The sequence below is a fragment of the Melanostigma gelatinosum genome (assembly GCF_949748355.1).
Source record: "Melanostigma gelatinosum genome assembly, chromosome: 2".
NCBI lineage: Eukaryota > Metazoa > Chordata > Actinopteri > Perciformes > Zoarcidae > Melanostigma > Melanostigma gelatinosum.
The window spans coordinates 19242795-19259217 of NC_136635.1; the positions used below are offsets into that span (position 1 = coordinate 19242795).

General features: G+C 40.4%; 1 protein-coding gene across 4 annotated transcripts in view; it reads right to left on the minus strand.

Annotated features, from left to right (window-relative positions):
- pcdh9 (protocadherin 9) overlaps window positions 1–16423 on the minus strand; it is a gene marked incomplete at its 5' end in the record, with an annotated part of 174799 nt that overhangs the window by 117765 nt on the left and 40611 nt on the right. For 2 of the 4 annotated variants that reach the window (XM_079284647.1, XM_079284645.1), the window contains one exon: window positions 9457–9558. The exons of the other annotated variants lie outside the window; for them this stretch is intronic. In XM_079284647.1, the coding sequence (XP_079140773.1) occupies window positions 9457–9558 (102 nt within the window). The remainder of the gene's footprint in view (window positions 1–9456; window positions 9559–16423) is intronic. 4 annotated transcript variants of the gene reach the window in all.

A 16423-nucleotide genomic window follows, 5' to 3' on the forward strand; every position in this document is an offset into this window, starting at 1 on the left:
TTGGGGTGGTGAGGTTGTATGTGTTTTTTATTCCCTTTTGACTGTAATTTTACACATCCCATTCTAAATACCCAATGACAAAACAACATCATTTGCAAATACATTTCAATCAATGCTTTCTTGATATGTCTCCTATGAGCATGCATGGTTTGAAATGCATTCCTGACTCTTTCCTATGAAAGAAAGAATATGTGGAGCAGTTTTCATCTCTCCTGCTTTGCCTTCCACACTCTCTCCCAGATGCATCTCCTCTTAAGCATCCTCTTAGTATAATGAGTTGTATAGCTCTAGATATGGCAGGAGTATCAATCTGAACTGCACAGACAACCTGCAGGCCTTGCCCAAAGCCAACATGTTTATTAGAATGCCAGGGATAACAAATGACTTAACATGCTTCCTTCTTTAATAACCCTGTACACCTACAAGATAACAATAACAGAGATGCCACAGTGAGTGCTCCTTAATTCAATTAAAAAAGCATGGACGATGAGCATGCCGTGTAAAAAGAAGTCCTTGAGGCGGTGATAAACTTCGAGCTGAACATCACTGTGAGAGATACCAAATGTACATTATATGTGAATCTTGTGCTTAAAAGTGAGGCTGATTCAGAACCAGTCAAGTCTCATTTCAGTAAATTTGTAGTTTTCTTTCACAGGAATAATTGTTGTAAAAGCATTTGCGCACATTTTATAATTGTGCATTTTAACAATTCATGTGCAAAGTGTGTAGAAAAGGTGTAGCTCAGAGTCTTTAGTGGCTTGGTCGATTCTGTCCCTGGTATGTATCGTTGAATGTCTACTTCATGTCAAGGGAGTTGTACACATTCAAAGGTTTGTTTCACACGTTTCTCTGAATTGCTAGTGTACTTGGATATATTTGATAACATATTACTTTTCTAAATGGAAAAATGGCACTGATCATCCTTGATCATTATTCAGAGTGTCCTCGGAACCTCAAACATATTTAAAATGTGGTTATATAATGGTGTTCTTATACGGACTGTTCCCAAGTTTTGAGCTGTTTCTATTCATAAATGGACTATGTGAAGTGAACAAGAATTTGTTAAGTTCATCGAATCCCCTGGCTTTATTATTACCGACACATGTGTAGTGAAAGACCGGACTATGGAATATAACTGTTCCAAAAACATCTGCTGCCCTATACAATAATTTAACTAATATGAATGTTACGACTAGCGAGTGGGCAGGCGGGCTTGAATAGCTGAGGTACTGGACAGGTGTTCCATGTTAGGGTGTTTGCACCTCAGCTGCACCCAGCCAAAGACCTGGAAAACACACACACACACACGCAGTAGCAGTAGCAGGGCAACAGGAGTGTGGGGCCATCACAAAGTGCAGCATCATAGCTGAAGACTTCATAGTGCTGTGTCACATTCAGATGCTTTGTGTGCCCTCTCCATCCATCCATCCATCGACCCTGGTCCACTCCCTTCATTCTGTGTAAGATCATCAAGCTACTCTACTTTGCAAATGAGCATAAACAAAGACGTTTTTTTGAAGCTGTTTGAACAATTGACCAATGCTGCTATATTCCAAGTAAACATCCCACAAACATTGATACTGACCCTAAACATGACATGAAATGCCTTTTAGAAATCACTTGATTTAAAAAATAATTTTAAAAAACCTCCTCCTCAAATTGTTTTCTGCACTAAAGCGGGATTGCACGCTGCAAAGCAAATGAGGAGAGTGTTCTGGTAAAGAGCTGTGGTGAGCGGGTGACAAGGAGCACAACTTCCCACTTTCAATGAAGTGTGGCTGATGTAACTACAGGAAATAATGGATTAAATATAGTAATTTTACATTCAGCAGAATTGTCAGCTACAAAGCACATGTCTTATGCTGCGCAAGTTGTTTTGAAAAATGGAATGGTTTGGTTCCCGATTCTGCATCTACTTTGTTCATGTGTCTCAGGCTGTACTGACTGGATTTTGACGAAATCTGAAAGAAAGAATGTGTCTCACTTATAGGCGTAGTAAGAAGAGGACGTAGTCACCGTCACGTCACCTATTGTTTTGTGGACTTGAGCTCAACTTTTTGGCGATCGTGATCTTGTTTTTTGAAACCAGAAGTGACACGAGAGGGTGGAGCTAAATACAACTGAATGCTGAACAAGACATGTTTAGCAACAAAATGTTGCATTCAACCTTTATGAACTGAAACGCACTGTGAAAGGGTTAAAGTTCAAAGATCAAGACCCAAACAACTCCCAGACCGGACAATGCCGTGGCAGTGATCTGTCATTCACAAGGTAGTCACATCCTGAAGCATACCCTGATTTATGGTCTATTTTACTCTAAATGGCACCATCATTTAGGAAATGAACATCATGCTGTATTAAAGAAGACTTGAAACTATAGCAATTGAGAACATAAACTCTTGTTTACAAAGATTACTGTGGTAATAAATCAATTGAGAAGTAGAGTAATTTTCTCATCGACAATCAGGCTTCTTTTTGCTGTCAGACAAGTCGTCCCTGACGGCTATCAGCAAGAATGCAGGTTTAAGGCACTTACGCATTGGCTTCACTTTACAGACCCAGGGGTTGCAGCCTGGGTCTTACCACTGTCTTTTTAAAACCTCACATAATGATCCAAAGGGAGGGTAAGATCTATAAGGCAAACAAGGTAACGTTTATGCTATCTCTCTTTATTTCTACAAAGACTAACAGCCGCGCTGCCAAAGCATGAAGATGTATAGAAGCACAGATATCCTAAAACACTACAGCTGTTTGTCACCGCTTATTTAAAAATGTGAGAACTACTGACACTTGCTAGTTGCAAATTGGCTACATTTCCCGAAATGTATTGGCAGAGAAACAGCGGGTGAAACAAATCTGCAACTGTTGTGTGGTAAAGGTCGCCCATAATTAGGACATAATTGTGACTCTGCTGTCTGGCTGACCGGCTGTCTACCTGCAACATGTTAATCATTTTAATGTATACAAAGTATTCTCTCTTTCTCTCTCTCTTTCTCATGCAGGTGCACACATGGGAGGACAGAGAGAGTTATACAATAATGTCGCTACTCATCAAAATGGAAGTTTGTTTGTACATGTTTCTTAGATATAAAGCAAACACAAACATCATGCGATATCTGGATTGCACACATATGCACTCCTGTGTCCGCTTTTGCTCTTTCCACGTTGTATTCAGAGCAGCGTATCCCCATCCAAGATCCTGGCCCTCTCACTAATGTCCCTCCTTGTCAGAGACAAAGAGGTTTTAAGACTGGAGGATTTGGCAGGCTCTACCAGTTGCAGGCAATATTTCAACCCATCCATCTAGCTAGGATAATAGAGTGTCCTTGCCTTTCAACGCCTGGAGGAGTGACCAGTTATCACAAGCCACCAGCTCCGCTGTTAATAAAACAGGGGATGTGAGGATCGAGTTGAGGTGGAGGATAAAAAGAAAGAAGGATGGAGGGAAGGGTAGAGGAGAAATGGCCGAGATGTTATTTTGACAGACACCTCGCGTATGTGAAGCCGATCGCGGTCAACGGTCGGTTACCGAGCTGTCGGGGGTTCTCTTTCAACATCTTAGCTTTGGTTTGTGTGAAGATAAATTTAGTCCCCTCACATCCCTCTTCAGACCATGAAGAGGGGAGGAGAAGTGAGCAAAGGGGAGATGAGGAGAATTGGAGTGGAGAGGTGGGGCACGCAGTGTTAGGCTAATGGCCAAACTGACCTTCAGAGAAAGTCAGACAGTGAGAAGAGAAAGTAGTGTGTCATACAAAGCCACTGCGGCTTAATCCAGGTCGTTGCCATTACTCCTGACTTCACTACTATGATTCGAGGCAGTTAACCAGTCTGTGAAGGAAATATATACTTAAGTATGAGTATGTTTAATTGTAGTTTTTAAATGACCATGCATTTAAAACAAACCATATGAATGTTATATTAATGCTTTGTTAATCTGACCAGGTTCACCAGCCACAACAGTGTGTGACTGCGCTAGCTTCGCAAACATGTAAAATGAAGACAAAAAAGACAAAAGATCTGTAGTTGAGATCAGAATGAAGCTTCAACACGAAGATGGGTGCGGTACAAGCAAGGGCGCTGGATGTAGTGGTAGGAAGTGGGGAAGTGCCCGTTTCATTCCTCACATGATATGCATGTCTTATTGGCCCCAAGTGAAATATTCTTTCATGAAGGGTAAAAAGCCCCTAAAGAGTCCAAACACATGGAGGAATACAATCAAGCAGTAGTTTATGAAAAGTTGTCACATGTTTTTTCCAACTGACGAAGCGGATGATGACGCACAGTGCAAGCATTCATGGGTCGAACACTGTGCATCTGTCTCCAGTAATCACCACAAAACATAAATCTGTCACAAGTAAGAATGTGTATGATTCCGCCCTCATGGATTTCATTAAATGCGTGTGTGTGTGTGGGTGAGGTTTGCAGTGCTGGAAAAAAAGGAAAAGTTAACAAAAATACTACTTACTGTTGAGACATCTTATACTGTCTAGTAATTGCTAAACTTAAACAAATGTAACTTTCCCAACTCAAAACTTCTTGGCATAATTTTAATACGTTTAGCTATGTGCCTTACCATAATAATACATTACTATACAGTGTTTCTCACCATGAATAGAATATTGGTGTTCAAGAAGAAAAAAGGCTGACTAAAGCATGGTAATGTATTGTGTAGAGGCGTTATCGTTTGGAGTTTTAGAATAGAGAAAAAACAGCTTCATATGAAGTAATATCACCCCTGGCCTTTCCTCTTCTCTCTGATTGTAACACATTTTTCCACTCTGCGACATATAGTTGCAGGAAAACATGCACGATGACAATTGCACCTTTCTTCGGATCACTGTTGAATCTCACCTTCAGGTTTCCTTGTCAACAGAGCCTGTAAAACATGCAGCAGTTTCCCAAAATCTGAACAGAAAAGCTTTGCTGCAGAAAATCACATCCTGTACAAAGGCTGCCGTGGTCTGGAATGGTGATTTATTTTACTCATTTCACAGAAGGCTACTTAATGGTAACATAAGCTTGTTGCATACTGTGCTGTAATATTCAATATAAGGGCTCAGACAGAGTCTGATAATAATACAGAATTGAAACGAAGCATCTTCTGAAATATCTACATTTATAAAATACAGAAATCGCAAACGTGTAATCTATTTTCTCTATTTTCTTTTGAAGATATTCTGTCTTTGAGTTTCGAAAATATTTCATGCTGCGGGTTATTTTTCTAAATAGAAGCAATTACTGTGAACGATCAGAAAGATGACCTCTAAAGAAAATAAAATTCTACAATTTCTTCTGGTTGAGAATGAATCATATCCAAATCCCAACAGACATCGAATACATAAAAAAGCATCAAAAGCAAGGGGACATGTCAAACCAAATTGGGACTACTACAGGCACCCCATGGGCCAATCAGCAGCAAGATGCATTTTACATTTGCTTCCCAAATTACGTGTGTGATGTAGCAAATATGTCCTTTTGGAGTTTGAAACGTTGACCTTTAATTATGTTAAACAGTTCCATAATGCATTCGCTGTTCTTGTTTCAAACTGACACCGTATCACCTTTAGTTCCAGTTTATTACATGATAACGTCCATGTTGGTCAAACTTTTGAAACACAGAATCATGGTTTTGATGTTGCAATTTCAAAATTTCAAAACAGCAGTGGAAAAGTTATGAACTAAATCGAAATCTGAAAATGAATCCTAATACGAATATAAAGAGTTGAAGCTCCTACACAGCTGTGTAGTTTACAAATTGCATCTTAGGAGGTAGTTGAACTGGCTCTTGCTTTTACAAACTCCCTAACTCCTTTGTCATCTCAGCTCAGACCCAAATATGATTTAGATGGAGCACAGAGTGTCTCTCTCTAACCGTGTGAAAAAAATGTGTCAAGAGGTGGTGAGCATATTTTCCTTCCCCTGTTTTCAGTGACGTCACATAACATTCAATTCAAATTGCCATTTAAAGATTTGTAATCAAAGCTGATTTAACTTACAAGCACTGTGAACAACATGCATATCAGAAAATTGTTCTGCCATTTCTCTGTTAACTCAGATGTTTCTTTAAACTCAAATACCTGCTTGTAAAGCTAGAATAGAATAAAATGGCACTCTGAGATTAAAAAAAAAAAAAAAAGTGCGTTACAAATAAAATACATTATTATTATTATTAAAATTAAGCTAAAGTAATACCACTCTAAATTGTGATGTAATCCTATTTTATGTTGTGAATTTAAAGAAAGGGAAGTCCATGTCACAGTCAATTTCTTTGTGGCATAAAAACTTCTCATGGGCATACAGCTTTGATTGTTTTGGATTCCACGCACGCCAATAATGTAATACATTTGGAAACTCCAGTGTTCCAGACACTGGTAATAAATATACATGGCAGTACATATATTGATCTCTTTGAGTCTGGGGACCACGGAAAAACTCCCAATAAATCAGCTGGTCATATGCAGTCCACAAGGTGACTTTCCCCAGTTTCTTATAGGCTATTTATCCTGCCCGGAAAAAAACACTGATGTAGAGAATGCAATTTGTTGTATGTTGTGACTCGATTACATGATAAACTCAAGCATCGATTCCAATCCACATTTTGCACGAGATTTAACAGTTAATGACAGGAAGGTGTCAGTGTGGACTGCTCACCAGTGAGCCCAGAGATTCACCAACCATGGGAGGGCATCATTTTAGCCAGCTGTGCCGTTTCACGTTAGCTCTCGCCACTTTCGCAACTCCTCCCTCACCATGCAACTCCCTGATGCACTCCGAATGACAGAGGAAAGGAAATTATCGAACACCAATACAATGAAGCTGTCTGGCTCCTGAGTAGGGGCACTATGGGCATCTTGCTTTGAGGCGATAATGAGAGTCATCATTCCCTCTTGGGCTGGAAGAAAGGGGCCTCCTCTGTGGTGATGGTGTGTGCAAGTGTTTGCGTTTTTTGGGTGTGTGTGTGTATATGTGTGTGAGCGCATGCATGTGTTTGTCTTTGAGCTTTTTTTAGTCCAGTGTGGCTCACTAAGCAAACAGCGCAGTGCTTTAACGAAGCCATAGAGATCTCCCGTAGAATACAGCTCGGGAGATATCTCTGAGAAATTCTGTTCATTAAATCAGGCTAAAGTCCAAATATTGACTGTAGGGAGACACAACACATAGACTGTCCCATATATCTTATGACAGCTCCCTCAACCATTTATATGATTGGGGAGTATGAAAGAAAGATGTCTCAAAGCGAAGATGAAAGTCACATTTGTTAACGGAATTTAACATGAATTGTGATCTAATAAGAGAAGCCTGCAATGACGTAGTGGCACAAGTAAGGCGCTGTGCTACCAGCGGACTGGTAACAAAGGGATTTGTTTTTTTTTCTGTTTATTCAAATCACCAATGGGGTTTCCATTTGATGAAATCCCATAAATTCAGGAACAACGTCTCCAAGCCGCTTCTTAAAGGGGGTCCTGAGGGATACACTCTGAGATATGTACATGTTCAACTACTGCATCTGTAGTTCTAAACATTCTGATGTATTGTATGGATGGAGAGAGAGAGAGAGAGAAAAGATAAAAAAGAGGAGAGAAAGAGAGCCAGTTCCTCAGCACTCACTATTTCGATCAGGCTGGCAGTGGAACATTGCAATATGATTGTTCAATGCTTGCTTTCACTTTGTGACCAGTATACTGTAAGTTTAACATGGTCAAACATGGCCTTAGGAGAATATGTGTAACTGTGTAGAGGGGCAGGGGAACATGGCAGGCCGAGGAGATCTTGTGCTCACAGCCAAAAATGTAGGGATGAAATATTCCGATTTTGCTAGGGATGGGCCAGGTCTACTGAATTGGCATATGACGATGTCCAGAGTGAAATATTGCAATGGCCAATAATGTCAATGTTGGGGAAGGAGAGGGGCGTCTTATGGGCTACTCCTACTAAATCGGTCTGACAACGGCTAAGCCTCTGAGGTTGAGAGGCTATATCTCTGTGCTTCCATAGCCAGCCAATATCCAGGCCAAGAATTCCCTTTCTATGCATTGCTCATTGTTTACAGTCTGATTAGCAACTTGAGAGACGACGTGTACAATCGGATTGTGTCATTCAATTTGAAATTAATAAAAAGCTAAATCATCATCAGACAATAGCCGATGCGTTTAGAGATTGCATTTAGGGCCAATGCTCTTTGGCTCTCCACATGAACTGTTACCCTGCAAATAACCAAAGTCTGCTCCAACGCGATTAGGCAATACTACTCAGACTACAGACATAAACCATAATTGCTTCTGATAACAAAATCTTGTCCCATTGCCTACAGATTCTGCATAAAAGAATGAATGCAGAATCTGTTTATAGAGATTATAAACATAGCAGTCCATTGATATCAAAGAAAGCTGCTCACCAAGCACGTACACGGAAAGACATTGTGGCCCTCTATTCCCATAATGCATGCACATTGGAGTATTTCTCTCAGTCTGTTGATCCCAGCCCAGGGGAATTTGGGTAGGAGGGACTTCACTCCCCTGTGTTTACATTGCGTCTATACCTACGTCATGTTAGCGTTTCTCTTTTGCTGATGTTGGACCCAAGGGCGCACAACAGGTTATGAATATTTAATGTGAGACTACAACTCATGAGAATATAACTGCAAGACAATGGTTTGTTAAACTAAATATTATGAAACACAAATATATACAGTCCACAATGCCCTCAATGTCAAATTCACTGATCGATAATTTGCAAGCTATGTTTGCACATTTGTATATGTATTTATATCGTTTTCACATGTAAACTAGAATTGATTTGAGCAGGTCAGAATATTTGCCCTTATTTGTCATGTATATTACAATCACTCAGCTACAGTTTCCACATCAATAACATCAGAGCAGCAGCGATATAAAATATGCCTGAAAATGAGAATAATAAATATAGTGAGACTGCTAGTTTACAAGAAACCCTCCCCATGTTGATATACTGTCGTTGATAACAGAGAGTAAGAAGAACTGACATCATTAAGATTCACCAGTGTGCAAGCAAACTTCCTCCTACCCCCAGATGACTATCAAGCACTGTGTTTTCTAAGCATGGAGGTAATGAGACAAATACATATTACTCAAAGTAAAAATGGCATGAATATTAGCATTGCATTAGGCCCTGAAATTAATGATGTTGTAAGTACAATGTCTCACAGTAACTAAGAGGCATAATATATTAAACATTGTAAAGGAAAGAAGGAGAAGATATGAAGAGAGCAGAGTCCGTTTCAGTGCCTAAACGTAGATGGAGTCACGAATGAGAAAATGATACTGAATCTAACAAGTCATAACTGAGCTCAACATGCCAGTGCGTGGGATGGTGAAGTAAATTGCTGTACAACATAATTTGAGGTTATTAAAAGTAATGACTTGTGTTAAGTGAAGCTATGGTGATCGTTTGGTGAGAAATAGAAGCATCGGTACTCACTAAAGGGGTGCAAGGGGTCCAGTATTCAGGGTTCAGCTCGGCTCGCGGACGGAGGTCCAGATATTCAGGGTTCAGCTCAGTTCGGGCACGTGTTAATGTTCCCTTCAAGATTGGAAGAAAAAGTCTGTTAGTGCTTGCTTAGCTTGGGTTTGTTTGGCATTGGTGGAGGAAGACATATCAGTTTTAACAGCTCATAAAACACAATATATTTGTGTGTATTATCACTCTGGTGCCAAGAAAAGTAAACATTACATTTGTTATGAAACCTGTTTAACTGCCCTCAAATGAGCATGACTCTGTACTGTCTTTAATGTATTTTCATTGAATAAAGGAATACCATTAGCAAAAAAAATCATTATCCATAATGACTATTCACAGTAGAGCGATTAAAACATGCCAATTCAACATTCCACAACAAATTTCCAGAAAGAATTCCTGTAAAATGAAAAGCAACTTATACTCCAAATGAGGTTAGAACTAAGTTTTCCATGCCCTGTGGCCCAAATGACAGGCCAGTGGAATAGACTGAATCTGCTGCGCCCCATGAGGTCTATGATGTACACTGTAATTATCTGCTGATTTTCAAAATGGCTGTGTGTAATGAGGCAATGCTGCATGAAGCCCCAGGCATAAATCACTGTCTTTAACTGACTTCCAGATGACCAGCAACAACACGGAGCCGAAGCAGAGAGAAAGGAGGGAACGGGTTATCTGGGCCGCAGCACTATATACTGTAGCATCCGACTTGTGCTTCTTATCAGCAAAGGCCATATTGTAAGCCGAACTTGCTTACTTAAGACAGTTTTCGGTCTCCTAAAAATAGTCAGCTCACTTGCATTTATTCTCAGTCATTTATTCGCTTACAGCGTGTCTACCAATATATTAACTGCTTGCAGCTCTATTTAACTATGCAACACAGGTGGAGACTTTTTAACTGATGCTGTGTTCGGCTCAGCAATGTTGAATGGCAACATGCCAGTCAATCTGCCAGACTGTCTGCTGTCACTGGCATGAAACTGTTTCCATCGTCTGACACACAAACACAAACGTAAACAAATAAACAACTACCAACAGGCTCAGTTAACAGCTACTTAAAGGAGTATTACTTGACCATATACAGAAGTGGGTGGATGGCAACATATCCTTCAATTCAACCGGATACAACAGTATGATCTCTTGTCGCCACAAAACATTATAAAATAAATAACAAAGAAAATGTTTCCATTCTTGGTTGGAACATTGCCATTAGCAAAAATCAAAAGGGAGGAGGATTGTGGTTTTCAAAGGGCATTTGGATTTTAAAGGTACAATTGGACACCAACACCATGCCAAATTTGGTGAATGTTTTTCTAAGCCTTGCGTTATATTCAGGTGGCTGTTAATCTTACTGGGAAAAACTTAAGTTGTGATGACTCATTTCTGGTATTACTTTAACTGTAAGGGTTAAACAAATCTAACTTTCTATGCCTAATTTGTGCTAAGACATACTTTTTCACAACAGTTCCCCTCATAAATTCTTCCAATTGTTGGTGGAATTATTGGCAGTGAAAGAGGGGCAAAGCAATACTTAGAACCTTTATCTCATTATGCATCGTCTTAATATATCCCACTTGTCTGTCACTCTAATTAATGGTGGTATATCTCCATAAACCGCTCAGAATGTGAGATGAGTTATTAGTACCTAGCCGTTCATCACCAGTGGCATAAGTGACAGAGAGAGGAGAAGTGAGAGTTGGCAAGATTATAATTGATCATTTTTCCATCCACAATGTCAGCGTGATCCTTGGTTGCGGCGTGTAATACTGTCAAAGCTGACAACAAAAATAAGGTGTGTGAATAGAAAAGGGTGTTGAGATTGATTGACTGCTGGCAGTTACATGAGGTTTCAGTAACTTTCCATTAGCTGAAATGGCAAAAGTAGAACGTTTTGGATCGAAATGTTGCAATGAAAGAAAAACGGATGATTAAAGTTATGATCTATGGTTTTGACATGTTCTGCAGTGTGCTCATCTTTCCTCTTCATCTACCTGAAATTCCCATGAAAATTGATATTTAGACTTAATATGAACTGTCTGTTTTAAACATATATAAGTTCTGCCCAAATCAAACTGCTGAATGGTAAATAGTGGTAAAGGTAATTTGGTCTCTTGGGGGTGAAATTGATTTGGTTTCCAATTTAATTGAAGCGCTACAGAAGCTGAATGGACTGCTGAGGGTGGCATGACTGATGGAGAGTCCCACATTGAAAGTACTCCAGAAATGTACAGTGCCGTTGAGGGGACAGTTGCATTACAAATGGAGAACAAAATGACAACGAAATTGGACCAGCAGCGCGTCATAATGCAGCTTGAACAGCCTGTGGCGACTGAATTTTGGTAATTTTAGGTGCTAGAGGCATGCTACATATATGTGACAGTGGGGTAGGGGTTGAGGAATTTATTTTCAGATGGTGAGTGGGACTGGCTTTCCTCATGACCAGTTACAAGACAACAGTCTGGACAAAAAACACCCCAGCCCAAAAATAAACAGATTTTTTCCTCTGTGGGAGAGGATGCAGCTTCGTGACAAGTGAATATATGGTTACAATTATATTTGTGTGGGAGTATATACAGTAACACATGTGCTTACTGTGTTGTTCATGTCCCGGAGAAATCATTGCCCAATGCAAGAACAGGTGAAATTATATTCGAAAAAGAGCCTGTACCAGGACCGGTGGTGGACAGCAGGGAAAGGAGGGGGGCATCCACCAGCCATTTCCTGACATTTTCAGAGGGTGCTGACACTTTCACAGTTCTCATTTCACACATCCCAGTGCAAAATTTGGCAGATGACAGTAATTCACGCCACAAACACATTTATACATGAATACATACTGTAGAAAAAGAAATTTCATATTTTTGGATCAGATGTGTTACACGTATAGGTGTTAGCTGAGCTATACAAGCGCACAAATCCACAAGCAAACCTTCCCACCTTCACATTCATACCTGCTCCACCTGTGCTGGTTCACTGGAGCACATTCCAGCATGCACTGGGCAAGAGACAGGGTTTACACTGGGAATGGTGCCATTCTGTTACAGGGCTAGCACACATCGATAGACAATGGTATCTCTATGGTATGTCTATGGGCAATTTAGAGTTTGCAGTTCCGCTAAATTGCTAGTCGTTGAACTGTGGAAGGAAAGTGGTGCACATGAAACACAAATTGATTCAAACCCAGAAACCCTTTGCTATGAAATGCCAGTTTAAACCACCGAGCCACCGCCCTACGTGCTGCACCTCCCATTCAGACTGAACACAGTCAAGTGCATAATGAGTCACCAAATTACCAAATGGGCATGAGTCGGAAAACACTCTACGACCATGTGCCCTCATGACATTAGAGCTCTGGGTGCCAAATTGAGTCTAGTTCTGTTACCTCTCTGTCCCAAAATTGTTTCCCATAGATAAGTGTCTTCTCAAAACTCAAAGCATTCGTACTGTGGCAGATGTAGGACATGTTGTTCGCTGTTTGTTTGGGCGCTCACTGTAATTTGCTTCGGACGAAAAGATTATTGCAAATGAAAGTATACGTCTTACAATACAGTAGGTGTAAAAGTTCATCAGTATCACAAGCAATTAGTGTTTCCTTGGATCGCATTGGTGACCCTTAAGAAGATGAACTTTTATAACCAACTTGTAAAGGTGAGAATAACAACATCCTGCTAAAAGTCGCAGTGGGCCCGTGAAGCTTCTCTGTTGAATGAGTTTGTACACTGTGAGCTGAGAAGATGAGTTTCATTAGGGGGATAAAACACACTTTAATCAGCTTTACCATTAGTCTACCCCTGCCAAGCCTTCCCAGTCACAGCAGTCCTTTAGTTCTATTTAATTACCTTAGAGATACCACTGTATGCACTCTTCCTTGACATCACAGGACAACATTCATTTCTCAACACGTGCTGTGTCTGCATGTGTGTGTGTGTGGGCTGCTAAGAATAGAACATGATGTTTATCTTGTGACTAGTGGTAAGGCTCCAGAGGGGAAAGAAACGATACATGGCATGTTGTGTGGATGACTTATCTCAGCTCTTCGATCATTCCTCATTTACTTAGCCATGTATTTATTAACTATTGGTTATTAATCACGTCAGTATGGTAAGACAATAAGTTTGTTACAATTTTACATTTTAATGAGAAAAAAACCATCTTTAATGAAATGGATGTGAAGTTGGCGAATGTGAGGACAAAGAGAAAACTGAGTAAAGTCGTCTGAACAGATACGATACAACAAAGACCATATTCCACTTATAGTAGTGTTAATAGTTAACACTTAAAGCACAGTAAAATCAATCACAGCATCATCTCACTTGTCTCTGCAAATTGCCCAATATGGGTTAATATATTGAGACTTAATCGCCCTGTGCTGGCACAGCTGTCTCCTAAAGCTAAAATGAGCCCATAAAGTGTTCCTGTGTGGGGAATATTCCTCTGGTCACCAGACGGAGATCAGCTGAGCAGCAACCCCTAAACCAAAGAATGTTGATGTTGGGTTTTGATTCTGTCTTCCATTTTTCATTTTGGGTTACAAAAAAAAATGTAACGAATGTAAGTGAGGTGGGTGTTGACGATTGTGTAGTTTGGATGCAGTCAAAGTTCTCAATGCAAAGGAAAACGGAATGGAGGGAAGGAAGGATATTGGGGACGATTAGAAAACGAGAGTGCACAAGAGAGTATTAATATTAAGCTGTTGAGATGGCTGGGCGAGAAAATCTGTGATTATTATTCTTTTATTTGCAAAGCTATGCTGCGATTGGCCCTTCCTTTGGTGGCGGCATTAAATTTGATGTTTATGGGTCCCAGTGTTAAGCCCATTTCCACGCTTCCCATTCCACACACTAAGTATTGACATTCCATTTAAGTTGACGACATCGAGGAGGGTATTTTATGACAGAAATGTAATGGAAATGCATGCAGCGGGTATTGCTGTTGAAAAATATCACCCAATTACAGGAACATCTTTGCATAGTTGCAGAGTTAAGAGAGTGTGCATGATGCACCTCTGCTCTGTTCACAAAGAACAAAGGGAGAGGAATTTATCTCAGCCCTCCGCCCCTCCACTCCCTCTGCTGCATTAAAACACATACAATGAGAATATTCTCGAATGAAAAGCCTACTCTGTGTTTGTGTGTGCAGCCGGCAAAAATGTATATAGAGCTTATGTTTGATATGATAATTCATTACACAAGTTTAAAAGTGCCCCTGCCACAAGGAAATTAAAGCAGACACAACGTCTTAAGTGTGTTCAGCGAGGGGGGGGAAATAAATGTGATGCTATGGATTGTTAACATGGTTATTCAATGAAGGTGCTTTGTGAGGGAATGGAAAACAAATGAGGTTAAAGTCTTGTGACAAGATAAATAAAGCCTTGATCAATTAAGTGGTTGAAAAAGATGGCCGTGCGGCACTCGATGGGGGCAGCCTTGCTGTTATACTTTCATTCTTGAGCCACAGAGAAGCATTGATTGTCTCTGGCACCCTGTCCTTGTCTTTACTGTCCATGCTGAGGCGAGCCCAAACCATTCTCAACAACCGCTAATGGCTTAAAGGAATTGAGCTGGGCTTGTAGCAGAATTCTAATGAGCACATTTTATGAATTTGGTGTGCAAGGCCGAGAAGGCAGAGCGCTGCAGGTTGTCCGGAGAACACAGCGAATGCATTAACAAAAGTAGAGACCATCTTGCGATGCGATCACACCGGCTGTAGGGCAAATAGGGCCAGGGGTGTGAGTCCCACTTCCTAACCACCTACTTCCAGGACGACGCCCACCTTCGAACTCGGCCTTCATTTTGATCTCAACTAAACACCTGTAAAGTTTCATGACTGCATCTTGCCCAGTTGTGACGCTATCGCTGTGACAAAGTGTCTCCAGGACCACCTTCTGCCATGTAGACACACGAGGTGGAAACAATACACCGCACGCTGTTGTGGCTGGCACCAATTCTCTGCCATTACTGCACAGTAAGAGGCTGAAATGAGATTGAGGTAATAGAGATGCCAGTTTTTTTTCTGATGAAACAGGTTGCAATAGTAATAATTGTAACCTGAATTAACAAACATTTAATCTGGTTTAAAAGCTGTTTCCTATCAACAACCCAAACTAATATGTTATTCAAGTTCAGTGAGAAAAGCTTATTATTTTCTCTTTCTTTTTTTCTCCTTCACCCTTCAAATATTCTGTAAGAGCGCCTTTCAACCTCCAAGTGAAGAACTTCATCTCATTGGAGGTCTTGTCTGAGCTTCTGGCCTCAGAATAGAGTTACCCAGCGAGTTCTCCCCGAAGGAGCCATGTACAAAAGGAGAAGAAAGTTGCTGCAGAGCAGCACTTTTCCCTGTGATCAGTTGGGTTTCTATTGGTCAGTCTGTTGAGCACGTTTTTGACCTTCATTTTCTTCTGCAGACAGTAATTCTCACTCCCTCTTCTTGAGAAAACTGTATCTTTTTGGATCGTTAAAATCATTTAAACTGACCTATGGCCTTTTATGGCCCATGCTTTTCCAACTTGTCCCTCTTTTGACTGGTATTTTATTCCACATGTTGAGACAAGTTTTGAGTTCAAAATAGCATTGAATCCACAGTGTCCTTTCTATTTAAATAAACATTTTGAAAACGATCTGCTCTCGTTTGGGGCATGAACAGTCATTGTGAGTGTTGAAAACAAGCAAAAATGAGTTCATTAATCTACCGTGAAACTAAAACTACATCCTCTAAAAATGTAAGTAAAGTTCAAAATATACAAGAAGGGAAGACCGGTGATCTGATAGAATCCAGTGAGAGAGGGATTGGTAGAAATATAACACTCTTTTTCATAGTCAGAGAAGCAGGTGACAGCTGTTTTACACAGCTCCACAACCATACCTACACAACACAGACAATTCCTGTCTTTCTCCTGTACATCTCTATCCGTCTGCTTCTGTCTTTGTTTCTC